Source organism: Azolla caroliniana, unplaced genomic scaffold, assembly GCF_043228905.1.
Source record: "Azolla caroliniana isolate FFs.n. ecotype wild unplaced genomic scaffold, voAzoCaro1.0.p SCAF_1, whole genome shotgun sequence".
In the NCBI taxonomy this organism is placed as follows: domain Eukaryota; kingdom Viridiplantae; phylum Streptophyta; class Polypodiopsida; order Salviniales; family Salviniaceae; genus Azolla; species Azolla caroliniana.
Window position 1 is genome coordinate 9,907,884 of NW_028230436.1, and position 20,989 is coordinate 9,928,872.

The 20,989-nt window shown below is 37.7% G+C and overlaps 2 protein-coding genes across 2 annotated transcripts; one reads left to right on the forward strand and one right to left on the reverse strand.

Moving 5' to 3' along the window:
* Window positions 1-1,120: 1,120 nt before the first annotated feature.
* LHCB3 (light-harvesting chlorophyll B-binding protein 3) lies at window positions 1,121-2,906 on the reverse strand. Its single transcript, XM_087324565.1, has 3 exons — window positions 2,702-2,906; window positions 2,420-2,581; window positions 1,121-1,818 (listed from the first exon to the last, which is right to left on the reverse strand). Exons 1-3 carry the CDS (start codon window positions 2,822-2,824, stop codon window positions 1,309-1,311), a joined length of 795 nt encoding a protein of 264 aa, XP_087180691.1. The 5' UTR covers window positions 2,825-2,906; the 3' UTR covers window positions 1,121-1,308.
* Window positions 2,907-7,209: 4,303 nt separating this feature from the next.
* LOC147868908 (dynamin-2B-like) lies at window positions 7,210-20,786 on the forward strand. Its single transcript, XM_087324634.1, has 22 exons — window positions 7,210-7,399; window positions 8,248-8,298; window positions 8,439-8,559; window positions 10,307-10,414; window positions 10,750-10,811; window positions 10,933-11,050; window positions 11,123-11,465; window positions 13,483-13,630; window positions 15,325-15,426; window positions 16,196-16,315; window positions 17,344-17,427; window positions 17,506-17,633; window positions 18,454-18,538; window positions 18,641-18,767; window positions 18,910-18,986; window positions 19,061-19,117; window positions 19,214-19,376; window positions 19,457-19,620; window positions 19,792-19,905; window positions 19,980-20,047; window positions 20,123-20,280; window positions 20,373-20,786. The coding sequence occupies exons 1-22, from the start codon at window positions 7,271-7,273 to the stop codon at window positions 20,600-20,602; spliced, it is 2,757 nt and encodes a 918-aa protein (XP_087180760.1). The 5' UTR covers window positions 7,210-7,270; the 3' UTR covers window positions 20,603-20,786.
* The last annotated feature ends 203 nt before the right edge of the window (window positions 20,787-20,989 follow it).

Here is a 20,989-nt window from a genome sequence, read left to right on the forward strand (position 1 = left end):
ACCTGTCGTGGAAAAGCTTACCTATCATGCCTTTCGTGAATAGATCTTACACCCTTTGAATCCGTCACGAATATATATATATATATACCTTTACTTTTGACATTCGCCGCGGCTACATGTTCGCGTTACAGTCTTGCTACTTCCCAACCCTAATCGGAAAACCTTACCTATAATGCATTTTACCATATCTTTACATGTTTGAATCCGTCATGGATGTGCTATTGTATTAGATTTCGGTGATGGCTATAAGGTTGGGATGGGCTTAGAACAAATGAAATATGGCAATGTGAAATCAAATGTTTTGTAACAATCTTATGAGGGTTTGTTTGAATGTTATCTTGCGATGCTAAGGTTTAGTTATAGGTTCACATAATAGATCTAATGCTATGCTCATAGTCAAAAAAGCAGCATTTGAAATACTATTCTCCTATGAACATGGCTATGCATGTTCACTTTCTACAACCCCAAGTGTCATAAAATCCCTAAGTGATGGGTCTACACAATATTGTGTTCAATCATGACCATCGAAAATACATGAAATGACTGTGGAGAACGCTAAACTTGGATCTGGAATTTTGTCAGCCACAAATGAACAATATGTTGCATTTTAAATCCCAATCCTTTTGATATGTTGTAAAATATGGCCAACAAAAGGCATGAAATTAATAACAAGAAGAAAGAAATGTTGGCATGCATGTCCTGAGAATTTTCCCACAATACATTCGACATGCTAAAGCAAAATGGTTTTGAAAGCATTCACCCCATGGATGTAAATAAATATACCATCTCTCTTTCCCTAAAAGAATTGAATTGGGGTTTCATCCGAGAGTTTGTACAACAGAATTAGGGTTTAGATGGAAAATTAAAATGAAAAATGGACAAGCCATGGTATAAAGAAGAATTGGCACCAACTGTTGCCACCAATATGGAAGATCTTGAGGTTTTGGAATGTTACTACGTCCTTTGATTTCTAGAAGGTTCTGATGTTCTATGACATTGCTTTGAATGTACCTCCATCCTATGAAGGATTCCTTCAAGGCTTGAAAATCTGAGTAGGCATATATTTTATGCAAGGTGTTTGTATTGCAGTGATCCACATAAAATGCGAACTTAGCAAAAGAAGTGCAATGCAGTTAAGATGAATTAATTTTAGTGAGAATGTTTACATTAGGTCCAGATTAAGGAATGCAAAAGTTGGTCGGTTGCCAAGTTACACACAATAAGAGCTCTTAATTAACATGTAGATGGACATATTGAAGAACCACAGGAAGAAGAATGGAATTAATCTTGTAGGGACCGATTACAACATCAAGCGCCGGGGACAAATTTAGTGGCATAGGCCCAAGCATTGTTGGCGGTGGGGTTGTCGAGGTGGTCAAAGAGGTTCTCTAGTGGGCCCTTCCCGGTGACAATGGCCTGGACGAAGAATCCGAACATGGAGAACATGGCGAGGCGCCCATTCTTTAACTCCTTCACTTTGAGCTCAGCCAAGGTGTCGGGGTCATCGGCGAGGCCAAGGGGGTCAAAGTACTGGCCTCCAGGGTAGAGGTTGCCGCCCTCACCCACGCCGGGAAGGCCATTGATGCGGAAGCCCTCCACGGCACCCATGAGCACCACCTGCACCGCCCACACTGCCAGGATGCTCTGGGCGTGCACCAGGTTCGGGTTGCCCAGGTAGTCCAACCCCCCCTCTGAGAAGATCTGTGCCCCTGCCTTGAACCACACCGCCTCCTTGAAGTCCACTCGCAGCCACTTGGCGGCCACCTCCGGGAAGATGCAGCCCAGTGCCCCCAGCATCGCCCATCGGCTGTGGATCACCTGTGTCAGACATATGACATGTGCATCAAAAATACAGGAAGAAATTAAACCGCCTCCACATGAGATTAGCTGATTTTATAAATTTAGATGGTTGTTGCATGACATTAGCTGATTCATGAATTTAGATGGTTGTTGCATGACATTAGCTGATTCATGAATTTAGATGGTTGCTACATGACATTAGCTGATTTTATAAGTTTAGAAGGTTGCAACATGACATTATCTGATTTTATAAATTTAGATGGTTGCAACATGACATTAGCTGATTCATGAATTTACATGGTTGTTGCATGACATTAGCTGATTTATGAATTTAGATGGTTGCTACATGACATTAGCTGATTTATAAATCTAGCTGGTTGCCACGTGGCATTAGCTGATTCATGAATTTAGATGGTTGCTACATGAGATTAGCTGATTCATGAATTTTTAGATGGTTGCTACATGACATTAGCTGATTCATGAATTTAAATGGAAGCTTAGCATACATTGGCTGATTCATCGCCACACTGCTGTAACATCATATCCTATCATATCCTGATGATAGCATATTAGATGGTACAAAAATTGAGGTGAGGAGGGTTGGGTAAGCATTACATACCTCCAAGGCCCTGTTCTTGGCATAGGCCTCGGGATCGGCAGAGAGGCCAGCAGTGTCCCAGCCGTAGTCACCGGGGAACTCGCCCTTCAAATAGGAGGGGGTTTGGGCGGAGAAGGGGCCCAAGAATTTTGGGCGGTCTGGGCCATACCATTTATCAGCGCTCTGCACAGCACGCCACCAAAGCAAAACACAAAAAGGGGGGATATTTGATGATGACTAATTTATTTTTTTTGGACAATACACACACAAAAATGATGTTAGTGAAGCAGAAAGAAGGAATACCATGGTGAGCCTGGACTGGGAGACGGGGGACTTCTCGCGTAATGCATTAACGCTGTTGGTGAGGGTGTTGCCTGCCAGGGCAGTGGAGGGGGAGAGGGAGAGGGACGCAGCGATGGAGGCCATGGCAGAGCTGAAAGGACTCAAACTGCAAGAGCAGATGGAGGAAGAAGATGGTGATGATGATGATGATGATGATGATGGAAGGAGAAGAACTATATCTGTGTCTGTCTGTCTCTCTCTCTCTGTTTCTCTGTGTCTCTACAGTTTTCTTTCTCTTGGGGGGGGAAGAAGTGGATATGGGGTGCTGGGTCTCCCACCAATCATCTTCTCTCCTTTCAGATTCTCCATCCACATTCACATACCACTTCCATCCTTCCTTCTTCTTCTTCTTAACTTTGTTTGGGATTGGTTGTTATATCTCGGCATGCGCGGTTTCGCTGTCTCGCATTCGATATCCACACGATCCGAGAACCTCTTTCCGAGACTCGTCCGGTCAGCACTGCATAAGTTGTCTGCTCAACGTGAGGCTTTTCTCTCGTTCTTTCTCTTTCGTAAGTACCTTGCCCTAGTGGTAAGTTGTTAACACTACAAGCACCGCATCATGGGTTCGAAACCCAATCTCCTCACCTCTCTGTTATATACTTCATATACTCTTAATTCACTAGATGCCACTGTGGAATGTAGGGGTTGAACCCATGACCACCTGGTCTCCATTGGGCAACCTTACCAACTGAGCTACATCTATTTGGGCTCTCTCTCTCTCTCTCTCTCTCTCTCTCTCTTTGGTAAAATCACACAATTATAATTTATATTAATTGCATGTAAAAAAACCCCCTATTGTAAGTTAACTTTACATATCTACATAGAGAGATACATATGCATATCATTACAAACCATGGGTATGTCTCATGACATCCCCTAACCTTTCTTATCAGACCAAATGACGAATGTGATGTCCAACTAACTTACATACTTCTCTCTCTCTCTCTTTTTCTGGAATGAGCCCCCCGGGCTATGCGACCAAATTTTTACCTATTCCTTGTGTATCCGTCCCTTTTCATGAACAAGTGAGTGAGTTGCATGGCATATGTATTGCTTTGGTTTCATGTGCAACATTGGCATCTTTTAGTGACATTAATACACCTATGCTTCATCTCTCGCTTTGAACAATCTCCAAGGATGTTAATAATGCACATATGTATGTTTATCCATTTATCTATTAATCGATCAATGTTGGTTGTGTTGATGGTCAGTCTCACTTTATGACAAGCAATCTCTTATCATGGGATGAAAGAAATTCCAACTATCATGTACATTCATTTTCCACATTATGCCACTTGCTTCTTTCGTTGATATTATAATCGTTAACCAACATTGGTGACATGATAGGACTACACCTAGAGAAGCTTTCACTATACATAATGCAAAGCTTATCACTACATATAATTTTAAACCTAGGGCAATGCTCTTTTACTTCCATTGACTTATCAATAATTCTTGACTCAATAAAATATGTAAATTGAACAAGATCGAATGGTTATGAATTTATTGTGATTTCTTCATTGGTTTGTTTTGTATATTCCATTCGAGCACGTGTGTTCATGATAGTATTTGGAATGTCCCTAAGATGCGTGACTTCTGTTTTACATTCAAAGCATGTGGATTACATCTAACTCTCATTTTGGTATTGGAAGGAGATTGATGAGTTCTATTCCACCCAACATATCATGCCCTCGATATACTACCACAAACCTCTATGCGAAATCAAATCATAAATCCATCATACCCCTAGCTCTTGATCTAGGATGCTCTTTGTCTCTCTCACTTCCAAATGAGATCACGGCGATAGCAAAGGTTGCCAAATACATGTCTAAGGTTCAAAAAAATCCTCCACATGGACTTCCAAGATTTGCGTGGGAAGCAAGTCAGTGTCTTATCGTTGAAGTTGTTATATAGACTCATGTCTATAAAACATCTTATATATGTTGATATCTTCATGTGCATGACTTCCCAAGGTTTTTTAACGGTTCAGTTTGGTTCTATTTAAACAGTTTGATAGTTTAGAGTTGCCACTTGATTATATTCTTAAATATTTTTTTGGAAACATTTTCATTTTAAAGCCAATTCTTGGCATTTTAAGATAAATCTTTAATACTTTGAAAATTAAAATTTGAAATATTGAAAAAATATAAAATATAAAAATTGAAAACCGAAACCGAACCGCGAAAACACAGTTTTTACAGTTTAATAGTTTAATGGTTTCAGTTTTTATAATGATTTGGTTTGAACGGTTTTAGTTTTGTGGTTCAGTTCCCACAAGAGGTTGAAATCTTGTTTTAAGAGAGAGTGAGAGACCTCGTTAGTTAAGTGTTGGAGTACTAATTCCCAATTATGTCCCACATTGTATTTCTGTATATATGTGCAAATTAAAGTCTCCGCAACAAGAAGCATAGCTCATCCAACCATCAAGATAGTTGCTACTCCAACTAGCGTTGGATGTATGACATACACATGTCCTAGACAATGCCATCCCAAAAGGAGGAATAACATCAAGCGGTAAATCTATTCATTAATGTAGCAAGGTTCAAGGGGTGATTGTGTTGTTTTAATACACATTCGAACATATTACCTCCACCACCCCAAGGTAGCATGCTACCAAACTTTGCTATATCCCATGACTTTCATACGAGTATAGCATTAAATTTCAATCGGGGTTTACATTCTCCATTGTGCAGAAATATCATTTCCTTTTAAAATTTTGTTATTTGTAACAAAGAAAAGACACTTCCATCATTATTCATTTATACACAAAATTATACAAGATGAATTTGTACATCGATGATATTGCTTATCTTTGACTTTATGAAAACCCACGACACAAAAATGCTTTTACGAAACTTCATTTATGGAAAATATTTCATTACTTGCTCTAGAATCAATTAGACATGAAGCGATGAAAAGGATGCGGTACACTAATATAGACAATCGGAGCATGCAGTCATTAATTTAGTTTTCAGTGGGTAACATTATTATAAATTCATTGTAATGCAAACTATTAGGCTTAATCGTAACCATAAAAGCATTGATGTGTAACATATCATTAATACATTGATTAGAAATAATGGAAAATCACACAGTATTTTGAGGTGACACTCACATGTAGAAGGGACTCCCATACTCCTTTGCATAGAGCCAAGAGCCATTATTCAAACATGGCAGAGTGATCCTAGGCAACCAAAACAAGATGTATCTAAAATAATATAGTCAACGGATTCTAGGAAGTAAAAAAATAGATCACAACGATCCATTTGATTATTTGTTTAGTACGTATTGCCTTCGAAAGGCATTGGTTTTGTTCCTAAATGTCATATTGTGTATAGGGAATATATGAAGCTGTACTTTAAGGAGAAATTATTAGTTTTTCGTGCTCTTGCTCTTGGATAGGGTAAATCCACAAATGAAATGCAAAATATATCTTAGCTAATAATGGAGTTATTCTCCATGAAATCTTGAGGCTATAAACTTTGTGGATAACACTTAATCTAAAGTAGAAAGCAATATAACCCTCCCATGTTGAGCGATTTATTTGTTGGTAAAATATGCGAAGTGTGTTTGCACATTCATTGATAAGTGTGAGAGTGTGCATACGTTAGGTAGTAAAAAAAAGGTCACGTAGTATTTTCATTTCGTAGTGCAAGCTTTTACGATAATATGTCAAACTACGCTTCTCAAAACGAGCGGAGAACTACGTACAATACATATTTAGAAGGGAACTCCAACACACATAAGATGCACACAAACTCATATATGTATGAGATCCGATGAAACAAAACATTTATGATATAGATAGCTAGTATTGAAGAAATGGGAGAGTTCCGTGTTATTCTCAGATATGTATTGGAGACGGAGGTGGCCTTAAGAGTCAAAGCACACCCATTGATGGAGGGAGGGAAGGGGGGAGGGCAATGCATCTGGACAAAAAAAAGAAACACGAGGACACGGTGAATCGATCGAGGTTTGCCGAGAGTCTCACAGAAAGAAGAAGAAGCATGATAAAGTACTCAAAAAAATAGAAGGAAGGAAGGAAGGAAGGAAGGAAGGGGATTAAAGATGTAAAAATAAATGTATGTAAAATGTGCGTGGAGAAGCTTCAAATCGCAATCCCAAATCCTTCCCGCCCGTCCCTCCATCCGCCCATCCGTCCGCCCATCCGTCCGTCCGTCCGTCCATTCGTCCGCCCATCCGCCGGAATCCTACGGTCCGACCTTCCTTACCTTTCTGTCTGTCTCCTCTCGCTCCACCCCCCTTCTCTCTGTCTCTGTCTCTGTCTCTGTCTCTCTCTCAGTCCGTCTTCCCGGCTTCTGCACGGCACCAGCAGCGATTCATTCCTTTCCCCCCTTGCCGCCTCAGTCCATCTGTCTGCTCCCTGCTCCTAGATCTTTGGCCTCACCTCCCCTCGCCTTCATTCTGTGCTCTCAGCTTCTCGTGCCTTCATCCCGCGATCTAAACCCTCCGCTGCCTGCCCCTTCCCTTCCTTCTCATAGCTGCTGCATCGCTCTGTGAGAGAATATGGAGAACCTCATACAGTTGGCCGCGTCTATGCGGCAAGCCGATGCTCTTCTCTCGGACGAGGATCCAGAAGACTCGCTTACACAACAGGCGTCCACATTCCTCAGCGTCATAGCTCTAGGAAATATGGTATGTTTCCAATTCCAAAATCATTACTTGCTCCAGGTATCCGGACACTGGGCCAGCTTCTCGTGTTAATATTGTTTATGGCTTCTTGTCTAATTTTCTCGTCGCATCCTTATGAGTGGCGACATATCACAATGCTCTCTCATTTTGATTTACTATGTCCAAGTTTAGCTTTTTCTTCATTTCCGGGCCAAACTGGATCTCATCATACTCCATCCATCCTTATGCCTTCAATAGAAGGGTTTGCTTGATTTCTCGGTCATATAAATGAAGACCCTATTTTCTCCATCCAACGTAAGATTTTGTTTGATTGCCTAGACGCATGGGTGATAGGATGTCAGAATACTACCGACGTGGTTCATCTAATAAAAGCTGTGGTTTGATTTCTCGACCATATGAATGTTTAGATCTCATAATACACCCGCTTTATCCAATTTCTCAGCCATACGAATGGTTAGGTCTCATAGTACGATCAGCCTATATCTCCAATTTAAGATTGTGTTTGATTTCGGCCATATGAATCAACAGATCTCATATTGCCCTATTTTGCTCAATACAACATAAGTTTTTTGTCTTATTTCCCGGATATATAAGTGTTTGGATCTCAATATAACCATATTTTAGTAGTCTTCTTACATACTGTACGCACCTTGACAAAGACGAATCCCTGTAGCATGTATGGCTTCCAATGATTTGATAAAAATGAATTCAAGCGTCATAAATTTCTCATCTTCTAGTTGTTCAACAATGACTTTATGTATTGTGCACATTTTACACGAACATTAATGTTTTTTTCCATTAGCAGATGGTGTAATGTTTTGTTCTAAATTTTAAATGTCCATGATTTACAGGGTGCTGGGAAGTCAGCAGTGCTGAACAGCTTGATGGGTCATCCTGTCCTGGTAACCCAATTCCTTGATGGCTAAAGCAATCACAACTTCTATGTTCTGATAAATAGTAAACATATTGATGAATGGGACCTGAGTTTCTGACATTGTATCCTTTGCCTTCGATTGTGATCTATACATTTGCGAATTTTCAGCCAACCGGAGAAAATGGGGTAACTAGAGCTCCCATTGTTATTGATGTGGAGCGTGATGACTCTTTAGCTGGAAAAGGATTGGCTGTACAATTTGAAAACAAAGTACAACAAGTATCTGCAAGTAAGCAACTTATCTAAAGCTGCAAGTGAGTTAAGTTGCCATAATATAAAGTAATGCTAAGCATACAAACCATCTTTCAGTGCATCCAGATTCTTTTCCATGCATTCTCTGTAGTGGTTGGCAAACCATATACAGTCTGATAGATTAGATCCACTTATTTTTATCAACTTATGTGTCAATTTACTTAATTAATTGATAACATTCTTTTGCTTATCTTTCTTTATCTCTATCTCTCTCAGTAGAAACTCTAGAGCATCTATTTTTGTTTCGGTGTGAATAACCTGAAGTCACCCACATTTGTAATCGTGATTTATCTTATAGGACGATTTCGGCCTGTAGAAGAGGTTAATCTCTATCCTTGTCTCTTCCTTTTACTCATCTAGATTCCTTTCTGCCTTGTAAATGAATGTGAGTTGTAAGTGTTGATATCCATGCATGTGACATTTAGCGACCTTTAAACAATAGAATAGAATGAGTCGGATTTGTTGAAGCTTTTATCCAATAAGTTTGTGTGAAACCACTTATAGGCAGAGGCTCAAACTGCATATGCTTGTGGAAGATTGTTGATATCGTCATCTTTTATCACACTGTCAGGTATAGGAAAAGTCTATATTTATGCCTCTGTGAGGAGTGGTGTAATATTTGACAGTTCATCTTTATATGCAATATGTACATAAAAAAATTGGAGGTAACTATCTACCATATTTCAGTCTCATGCATGTTGAAATAGTGTATTTTCATTTATGCAGTCCCAAAGTCTTCTTGTCACTTAACGTTCAAAGGATGATGACCCAAACTCATTTCCATCTTAACTTCAAACACATGGTTATTAAGCATGTATATTTACAGAAACTCGAATCTTTTAAGCATAATGCTGAAATAATATGAATTCTTGGAATCAGTTTATATATGTGGACTCTCAATTGTTAGTTATCCAAACTCATCAGGTATAAGTTTCATGCAATGAGGAGATCAATAATATGTTTTGACTAACTACATAGATTAGTGATATACAAGTGAATCTTTGATAATGTACTTTATTTATATGCTTGTAACTAGACCTTTCTCGTGCTTTCTGCTGGGAGTTTTCACGGTTGAGTTTGCTCATCATTCCTGGGAGAAGGGATAGAACGCTTCATATGTTTAACTTTACTCGATATGATCTTGATATATGAAACTTCATCTGTGCTTGGTGGCTGATGTGAGCAGGGATACCGTACGATCTAGCCCACACCATGCATGAAGTGTTTACTGTAATTTCTCATTGAGATAGACTATTTTCGTAGTTTAGTTTCACCCTTACTCTTTCCTTCTTGTATACATTTGTTATCTAGCTAATCAATGAATTTATTAGTTTTAACTGTTTTATTATACTTGCTTTAACTCACACTTTCCTTCATTAACATGCACTTAATTTGTAACCCAACCTATTCTGGTCTAATATCAGAATACATCAGTTTATGCAGTTAGTGTAGTGATGTGCATAATACATGTCTCTATTTATGTATGTTTGATTTTACACATGTATATGTGAATATAAGTTCATATGCATGTATGTATTTATATACATGTGCTTCATATATCTATCTTTGTATCAAGGATGCAGGAACTTATGCAAGTACTTACAACTCTAATCATGTCAATATTTATGTGTACAGGTTGAGGTGAAAGTGTATGGCAGCTATTGTCATAGCATTTTTTTAGACTTCCTATTTGACATGATTTTTCTTCTTGCTTGATACCCCAGGTGCTATTCGACATTCTTTACAGGACAAACTCAGTAAAGCAATTCAAATGTCCTCCTCAGGAAGAGCACGTCCTGAAGAAATTCGTCTTAAGCTTCGTTCAAGCACAGGTGACGTATTGATTAGGGTATCTTGTGAATGATAGATTGCTTAAGCACATCCTTTTCTCAATGTTTTATTTCAAAATTAATCTTTCTACCGTGTAGTAACACTTCTACCTGATCAAAACTATGGAATTTTTGTACACATTTTTTATTACTTCATGAATCAATTTGCATTTACAGTTCCTAAATTACGTTATTGACAAGACGAATCTTGTTTCTGAATTTGATCTATAATCAGAGTCTAATTGGTCTGGACATTCAGACTGTGTCTAAGATGTTTTGATTTGTGTGTTATTTTATGCTCAGGATCTTGACATGTTCTTCTTTTATGGATTTCACAGCACCGCCACTGAGGTTGATAGATCTTCCTGGTCTCGATCAACGGGCTCTTGAGGATTCCTTGGTGAGCAGAGTTTAAGTGCTGCTTTTAAAACCTTCCACGTGATGATTAGAAGAATATAAGATTTAACATTCTTAGTTTGTTGAAAATTTTGTGGTGTTATTTGTATGCATGGCATCTATAGGGGAATGAATTTGCAGGGAATAGTGATTCAATCCTTCTTGTAGTTGTTCCTGCATCCCAGGCTCCAGAAATTTCTAGCTCTCGGGGTCTTCGGCTAGCACATGAAATGGATCCTGATGGTAGTGCTAGTTAAAGCTCTGGTTTCTATGTTGGTGGGAAATTGGTATTTCAGATAGTTTTGGCTTCTGCAGGCTCAAGAACTGTTGGAGTTATAAGCAAAGTTGATCAAGCAGCCGCAGACCCAAGGAATCTGGCTGCTGTTCAAGCTCTTCTTGTGGGCCAAGGACCATCAATCACGTCAGATGTCCCATGGGTTGCTTTGATTGGTCAATCTGTTTCTATTGCAGCTGCTCATGCTGGTTCTGTTGGAAGTGATAATCCATTAGAGACAGCATGGAGAGCAGAAATGGAAAATCTGAAGTCCATACTTACCAGTGCTCCTCAGTCTAAGCTAGGAAGGAATGCATTAGTAGATACACTCGCAAAGCAGATACAGAAGCGGCTGAAATTGCGCTTGCCAAGCATTCTTTCAGGGTGAGTTTTAACTTTAACTTCATCTACTTTTGAATAATCGCAGCAAGTTGTAAGGATATCTGTGAGCACCACATTCTAATTATTCTCTTCTGCAATCGGCATTGCGTGTTACATTGTATAATTCAATTACCTGCATGCTGTGTTAACTAGCTCTTTCCGTGTGGATTCAGATCTAGGAAAAGATACTAAAGTTGTATGAGTAGGCATAAATATCAGTGTCACAAGTGACATCGAATGACATACCTGGATTTTGACGGTTGTACCTGAGACAGCGTTAAAATGTGTTCAAATACAATTGATAGAACGATCTTTGTCTCCTTGATTGTGAACAGTTAATTGTTTTGGTTTACAGTATCACTTGAACAGTTCTCTTCAGCTCCCATCACTTTCTGATGGTGAGCAAGTATAAGAATCTGTAACCCTCAACTACTTCTAGTCTATTCCATAATTTTCATGAAGTTTTTGACACATACATGAGAATATGATGTCTTTTCATGCTGACCTACTTAGCAGACATCCATAAAATGTTTTTGGGCACTCACATTTGTTTCGTTCATATGCTATTTCAGCTGTTGTCCACAATTTTTGGCAGAGGTACAAGGGAAACAGCATGAACTCATGCATTATCTCATGAATTCCTCCCAATAGCAATGTCCTTTGCCTTTACATAATCCAATTCATGTAACTCATATAGAACATCTCAAAACAAACTGAATCTTGAAGTCTTTGATGCCCCAGAAGGAAGCATATTATGGGCATTCATGTTTATCTGCTTTACAGTTGTCAATTAAATGATTTTGGGCACTATAATCTAGTTGAGAGGTGCAATCTTCACATTCGTTTCATTGATATTCTAATTTAGCTATTTCCCTCCTTTTTTTGGCAAATGTAAATGTGTAACATCAGTGTTCATGCTCGATCTCATTAGTGCCTCTCAATAGTTATGTTCCCCTGCTGCTACTTAACCCGATTCGTGTAAATAATATAAAACACCTCATAGAAAACTGAATCTCAAATTATTTGATGCCAAAAAAAGAGCATATTCTGGTGTTTCATGTTGCCCTACTTCGTGTATGTCGCTGACATTCTTCTGGCACTCCAATTTAGATGAGAGGTGTAACCTTCTTTTTGGCATCTCTACGAGGGCAACATAAGGAGTTCATGCTTGAAACTAAATTATTATACTTGTCAATGCCAAGAGGAAAGCATATTACGGCTTTTCAAGTCAACCTACTTTGCATATGTCTATTAAGTTCTTTTGAGCACTCCAATCTAGATGAGAGGTACAACCTTCACATGTATTTTGTTCATATTTTTTTTGGCAAGCCAGGGTAACACTTGAGTTCATGCTTGATCTCATTAATGCTTCTCAATAGCTATATAATCTTGCGTTTACGTAACCTAATCAGTGTAATCATATATAACATCTCACAGATAAAAATGAACGCTGACAAACTTCTACTGAAATAATCGTGCAGTATATGCTAATTACAAGGGCAAAAGAAATAGAACTTGAGAAACTTTGGGTTTCTAGAGGATTAGGTAACTTCCTCTTACACCATTAGGCTATTTAATAAAGAACTCTTAGAGTTTTACGAATATGGTGTGAAATCTTCTTCCCAATTCTCTCACCCAAATAGAGAAGCAAAAAGCACATCTGAGAGTGACTAATCTGAAGCATAAATCTGGGATTATCGATGGAAACGTGTGTGATCATCAATCATGCCTTTAATAAATGCTTCTGCTGCTCTCAGCTGCCACTTCTTCTCACCCTTTTCTGCCATCACATATCCCCTTAGACCATTCTATTTGCTCACATCTACACGCTTATATTGTCTAAGTACATTTAGATTTGGGGACTTATGCTTGGTTTATGGCGTAGAATCATGCTCTTGGTCCAGTGCTTATGGATCACAAGAGAAAACAATGCTTGTTTGGTGTGTTATCTTATATACTTTCTATCTTATCAGCTGCTATTTTTTGTTACAAAAATGAATTCTCTTAATTTTTTGGTCAGGCTTGAAGGACGCTCACAAGAAGTTAATGAGGAGTTTGTTAGATTAGGAGAATCATTGGTGCAATCATCTGAAGGCATTCGTGCCATTGCTTTAGAGTTATGCAGAGAGTTTGAGGACAAATTCCTTCAGCATATAAATACAGGGGAGGTATGTCTAGCATTCTATTCTTTTTATTTTCATTCTTTTGTATGACCTTTCTTTTCTTGCAATTTTTGTGTGAAGAAGAAAACAATATATATGAACGTTACACAAGACATGAAAATGGCCTGTAAGCTCTAATGAGAGATTCTATTAAAAATCCTCAGGTTAATGCCAACATGATACTTTTATGGGAAGAAAGAAATATATATTAATGTTTACTAGAGACAGAAATTGACCTATGAGACAAATCATGATTATAATATGATTAACTTCATGCAATCCACCTGTAAAGTAAAAGCAGTAAGTTTAGTAAGGGCCATGAAGTTCATATCTACTATTATGTATGAGATGAGTGATGGTGAGGGGACATGATTGATGTCGGATGTCGGTCAGTGTGCTGGATTGAGGCAATTCTGAAGAAGTACACCAACTGTCATCATGTGAAATGATATACTTGTGGTATCAACATATGTCTTGTATCTTGACACCAGTTGCCGATTTTCCTTCACTTGGAAATGGCAACTCATTGGCACACTGTGCTTGAGGTGGGAGCCTCTGGAAGAAGACACTGATATATATTCAAATGTCTTGGCATCCGATAGGACTATATAAAATTTGATCCCTATGGCTCTGAAGCTTGAGGAGGCCTTCGCCATAGTGGCAGTGATTAGGAGTCTCCATCATTTGTCTGAGGGTGATGTGCTCGGGACGAGTTTGATACTGTCTTGTAGAACGGGCATCGGCACAAAAGTTTTCCTCGCATTTGAACTCTCTTATACTTGATATATCAATTTCTCACCTCCTACATGTGTGATGTCACTACTTATTTCCGCATGGACTTCTAAGAAGGCATGAGGGAAGAAACATTCTTTGTTTTTCACCAATGGTGCTTGTGATGACCGTTGATAACCTCTTTGGAGTCCCCATTGCTTTGTCATAAAATGCACATATTGCCGAGGCCATTTTAGGGAGGATTTTGAGTGAATGGAGTCTCTGTAGGAAACATTCTCTTGGTGCCATATTAAAGGTCTTGTGGAAATCCACAGGTAATAGTGGTCCTAATTTCTTTTGTGCTTTTGCTTGGTTGTAACTTCCATTTGGTGTTTAGTTGCATTTTTTTTATTAGTCACTATGGATGGATGGCTTTATTCCAGCTTTGCATCCCCTGTGCTGTTTCCTTTCATTGTCCCTGTCACATACCTTTGTTTGAGCTCCCTCCATTGAATGCCTATTTCTCTGTCTGCATCCCTTTCCCATCCCTGAAACATAGCTCCTTGTGACTGAACTTTATGCTCAAGGTACTTGTATGTACATCAATTTTTTTATTGGATATAATCTAGTTACATCGTCTTATGAAGACCTCCTTACCGAGCTGAGAGAGTTCTGAATCTTTTTGTGTGTCTGTGATTCCGATGAGCATTCGAACAATGATTTTTGTGGAGTGATGTCAAGGACATTCTTTTAGAAAGAATTTGTTCAACCAAATTTTCTGAATTGAGCTTTGCTAATGCATGCTCTAATGTTTCCATCTCTAACTAGATCTGCATGATTTGAATTTATTATATTTTGGAGGGAGCTAGAAAACAAATCTTTATACTTTTATGGAATAATTATTCACAGTTTATAGTCATTTTCAAAACCTATGTGTTGGAGTTGTATGAATTTTAATATTCTGTAATTGGATCAAATATGTATGACAGGGTGGAAGTTGGAAAGTCGTTACAAGCTTTGAAGGAGCACTTCCCAACAGGATAAAACAGCTTCCTTTGAATGACCTGTTTGATCTAAACAATGTTAAGAAGGTAATTTATGCAAAAATATAATCTACATTCCAATGTTAAGAACGTATGTATAGCGTAGAAGGGTTTTATAACTTTGGGGAAGTCAGACTCTTTGTATTTCAAAAGTGAATATTCAAATGTTGTAAATGATTATAAATGCTCCTAATACGTTCTTGTAAGCCATTGAACTAATTGATAAAGAATTCGTAATAATTACATAATTGAATTGAAACTCAATAAGTTGCGTATCTAAATTCAGTATACATTCTCTAATGCTGTAAGAAGAATAAATAGATCTGATTCTATCATGAATGATGGAATTTGATCTAATTTAAATTTTTTTCCATTGAAATACAGCAAGTTTTTGTATAGTCTTGAACTGAGGCTTTTGTAATTTACTCTTAACATTTTGTGAGGTTGAGAGAAAACTAGGAGCACTATGCTACAGTTAACACCAATTTCAGAGATGAGACTTCAAATTACTGATCATGATGAGTTGACAGCAGTTGCATGTTCATGATCTAGGAACTGAATGTTGTTGACAGCTAAATCTATCCATCATAAGTTGAAATCGTCAATCTTCATTTTGAATATATTAAACGAAATATATCAGTTGGTTTAAGGCATCTTTGCCACCTCTGACTCCATTGAAGTTTATGATCCATAATCTAATTCTCTAAAGCATAACTCTTGTATATGCTAACTCCTATCTGGTTACACTCATACTTTGCGTTTTGCACATGTGAAATGATGACCTCCTGTAATTAATCACATGTTGTGCATGTATCAGATTGTTCTGGAAGCAGATGGATATCTTCCTTACCTTATATCTCCAGAGAAAGGTCTTAGAGCACTCGTTCGCAAGGTCTTGGAATTAGCTAAAGAGCCTGCTCGGCAATGTGTTGATGAGGTGAGACAATTTGTTCTGTATTGTGAAGATAAATATTATGGCTGCCATGCATATTTTCAAAAAGGCCTCTGTGTGATTTATTATGTGGTTGTTATCGTAGGATCCCAAGTCAATATGGAAATTTGATAGTCTACGTTGTCTTCTCTTATATTTAGAATATCAATTTATTATATGCATGGCGAAAAAGAATACATGAAATAGAATATCAATTTATTGTAATCATGTTCAGAGGAAAATGCTGGTTAGATGTGAAAATAGTATTCTACACAGACACAATGTCATCTTTGTTTGACTGTCTCCATTATATGCAATCCTTACCACTCCTGAAAGTTGATAGACAATGTGTGCATATTCATTTTCAAGGATGAGGGGTGGTTAATTTTGGTCGTCAGGTGATCATAGTACTATCACCAAAATCAATGACAAATCATTGCAAATTATCATACAGTTCACAAGCCATCTGTTGAGTCAAGCCTCCATATTTTTCATAGCCTACAGTACATTCGATGAGGATAATTTTGCAAGGATGGAGTTGATTTGGCCTTGTACCCACATCTGTCATTATGAAATATGTTGTTTCCTGAATGAAAGAAGTGACACACTTTCTACAATTTCATGCTGGAAATGTTTCATGCAATTTTTTAGTGATTCCAATTTAAGGATAATTCGACACAGGTTTCTAAGATGCACGATCTTGGTTGTGCACAGATATGCCAGTCAGATGGAAATGGATATCAACATAAAATTCTGACATTGAAATTTTGTTACTTTGGATTTTGATGTGGCCTGTGAAATTCCCTGAACATCTTGGTGCTTAATAGTCTGGTACTAGATGACAGAAAATGAGTATATTATTTCTGCAAAATGAATTTCATGATCCTTAGGTTGACCCCCTCATAACTTATTTGTTGTCATTCGTATTTTTGTTGTTCTAAATACTTTGTTTCTTCTGTTTATTTTTGAAAAGTTTATGATTGTGTAGAATATTGTTGCATAGAAAGTAGAGCTGATATTTTAAGTATTTCTAGGTTCATCATATCCTAGTTGATATTGTTTCATCAGCTGCATCATCAACATCAGGTTTGGGAAGATATCCTCCCTTCAAGCGTGAGGTAAAATCAGTGTGTATTACTGTTAGTATGTGCAACTTATAGGCATATAGAATCTTCAACTGTTGCTGATTGATATAGGTTGTGGCAATTGCGAGTGCTGCACTTGATGATTACCGTTCTGAGTCAAGAAAGATGGTTGTTGCTCTAGTGGATATGGAAAGAGCTTTTATACCGCCTCAACACTTCATTCGGCTTGTGCAACGCAGGTGTGGCTGGAGTGGTGAATGTAGATACTATTATACTGTCATGTTCGTTTAGCAATATTCTGCCCTCTGTGCATGCTCCAAAAGTTTTTGATGGGAAGGGGTATAGGTAAAAAGGTAAATGAAAATTTCAAAATCTGATATATATTCCCAAACAGATCTAGAAACAGCAGTCTGCTTGTTCGACATTCGTGATGTCTATTATCTTCTGTATTTGAAACTTGTTTCCGTAACTGCAATACTTTTCAGTCCTGCTACCATGTGATTATGCATGTGTTGGGAAAAGGCAACCTCATTGAACCCAAGATTTGTCTACTGTTAAATATACTATATAATGTGTCCCAACAATATTAGATAATATCAAAGTAGTTTGAGTTAATAAATATTTCTGTATATATACTGTGGTTTGTATTATTTCTGTTAATAATATGTCATGTGGTTATATCATTTGACAGAATAGATATATCCACACAACATTTTATTGAACCCAAGATTTATCTATTGTTAAATATACCATATAATATGTGTCCTAACAATATTAGATAATATCAAAGTAGTTTGAGCTAATAAATAATTGTGTATATATACTGCGATTTTTATTATTTCTGTTAATAATCTGTTGTGTGGTTATATCATTTGACAGAATGGATATATCCACACAAAATATTATTGAAACCAAGATTTATCTATTGTTATATATACCATATAATGTGTCTTAACAATCTTAGATAATATCAAAGTAATTTGAACTAATAAATATTTGTGTATATATACCGTGGTTTGTATTATTTCTGTTAATAATGTTGTGTGATTATTTGTACAGAATAGACAGACAACGAAGGGAAGATGAATTAAGGCAAAAAACATCTAAAAAAGTTCAAGAAGCAGAGCAGTCTCTATTGAATAGAGTATGTTTTCTATTTATCTGATTCTCTTAGGTCAGGGTCGCTGTTTCTGTGCTTACATGGGTGATATTTGTTAAAAACCCATTTCATATTGTGTTTTTCTAGGCGTCCACACCTCCTCCACAAACAGGTAGTACTTTAAAATCATTGAAAGACAAGTTAACATCAGAAAAGGATACAAAAGAGACATCATCATTGCAAACAGCTGGATCTGCTGGAGAGCTTACAGCAGGTTGGGTTTTTTTGTATAGTGTAATTGTTGAAATGCGTGATTTTGTTTCAAACATGGAGCCATATTAAGGCAGCAGGTTTTGAACATATCATACATTGATACTAACATCAAATATGTTCTGTTATTATGATGTCTTGTACAGGGTATTTGTTTAAAAAAAGCTCGAAGACAAATGCTTGGAAGAAACGATGGTTCGTTCTGAACGAGAAGAATGGAAAGGTAATCAAATTAGAATTTACATCACTCTTGCTTTTGGAAAGAAGAACCAACTCCCTTGGATTTTGTATCTGCAGCTGGGCTATACCAAAAGTTCAGATGAAAAGCTTTTCAGAGGAGTTATCAGCTTGGATGTAAGATTGTGGCTAAATGATTCTTTGTCTTATGTGTGTTGAAGTTTGAGATGCCTTTATGCTCATCTTTTTGTTCTCTGTGCTATCTACATATAGGAGTGTATTGTCGATGAGTGGTCTGAAAAGGATACAGGTGATGAGGCACAACCACCATCAAAATCTAAGAGCTCTAAGAAAGACAAAGTCAACACCCAAGATATCAGTGATAGCTTCTGCTTCAAAATCAGCAACAAAGTATCATATAAGACCGTTGTTAAAGGTGTGGTTGTGAACTTGCTATACAGCATTGATGTGTTTGAGGCCATTGCATGCATTCTAAGGAAAAATGGTTGTTTGCAGCACACCATACAATAATACTCAAGGCTGAGACTGCTACAGACAGAAAAGAATGGATTGCCAAATTACTCATTAAAGCTCAGGCATCAAAAGGAACTGCTACGGTGAAAGGTTCTTCAAATGATGTAGATTCTACACTGAGGACAAGCTTATCAGATGGTTCTCTTGTATGTGCTTACGTATTTGTTTACACGAAGTCAAAATGATGTTATTCCTTTTACCATTAAATGTAAAGGAGAGAAAATCATTATCTAGGATCCAGGTTCAGATTTTCTGATTGGATATCAATTCTGAAATTCTGTTTGTTTAATATAACATGTCACTGATAATTTCTGCAGGATAATGCTATCAGGAGACCTCTTGATCCGGATGAAGACCTGAAACTGATGGCTCAAGAAGTGCGTGATTATGTTGAAGCTGTATTAAACAGTTTAGCAGCGAATATCCCAAAAGTGAGTGCTTATTGGGACTAGTTCTGCATGTGTAACGTAATATGTAGTGTTTGATCTTAATTTTGTCATTGCAGGCAGTGGTTCTGTGTCAAGTTGAGAGAGCAAAAGATGCAATGCTCAATCAACTCTATAGCTCTATCAGGTAGTTTCTTGATGTGAACACTTCGTATTTCTTGTTTTAGAATTAGATGTTTAGAGGCTTTTTTGAATATTGCAGCGCAAAATCAAATGAAGTCATTCAGGAGCTTTTGGAAGAGGATAAAGATGTTAAGAAACGGCGTGAACGAGCTAGATTACAAGCTTCATTGCTTAGCCGCTTAACAGGGCAATTAAGCGTGCATGAAGCTCGTGCGGGCTGGGCTGCTACCAGTGGTGGTAAGTGAAATTTGCAGAATCTTTTAGTCAGAAATTTGGTTGGTTACAACTTGTTTAATTGTTTATGATGATTGGACTTGGACCATGATCAGGGAGTGATGGTATGACGAGGGGCGAGGATTGGCGTGTTGCATTTGAAGATGCTGGAAATGACAGTTATCGAGGGTCTTCAGAACAGAACAGGATAAATGCAAATGGAGGATATAGTCGGAGGTTTGGTGACCAAGAAGATAATGGCGATGTAAGTTCCAATAGAAGAACGCCTTCTCGTTTACCACCTGTCCCACCGTCTTCCTCTGGGGGATCTATGTATAGATATTAGTCTCATAAAGGGGTTACAGTCTTTAAATGCCCTGTCATTTTGAGTTATATATGGGGGGTAATTTCCTGTATCAATCCCCCACATTTCTGTAATGCAATTATGTGTCCATAGGGGCAATTCTTGTACCTGTACTCTGCATTATTTTTTGGAATGCTAATCAACTGCCATATAAGGTTTTTGAAAATTGAGGAACAAATAAAGGTTTCAGTAGGCGCTGAAAGCTGATGGCAATACGTTGTAACTATGGTCTTTTTAACTTCACTTTCTAAACTAAAAAAAAACTATTTGTTTATAGCAACTGTGGTACAATGTTATTATATGTAGCTTAGTTGGAATATAGGGAGGCTGTGTCAGGCCACATGTTGCATTGTGGTTTATCATTTCCAG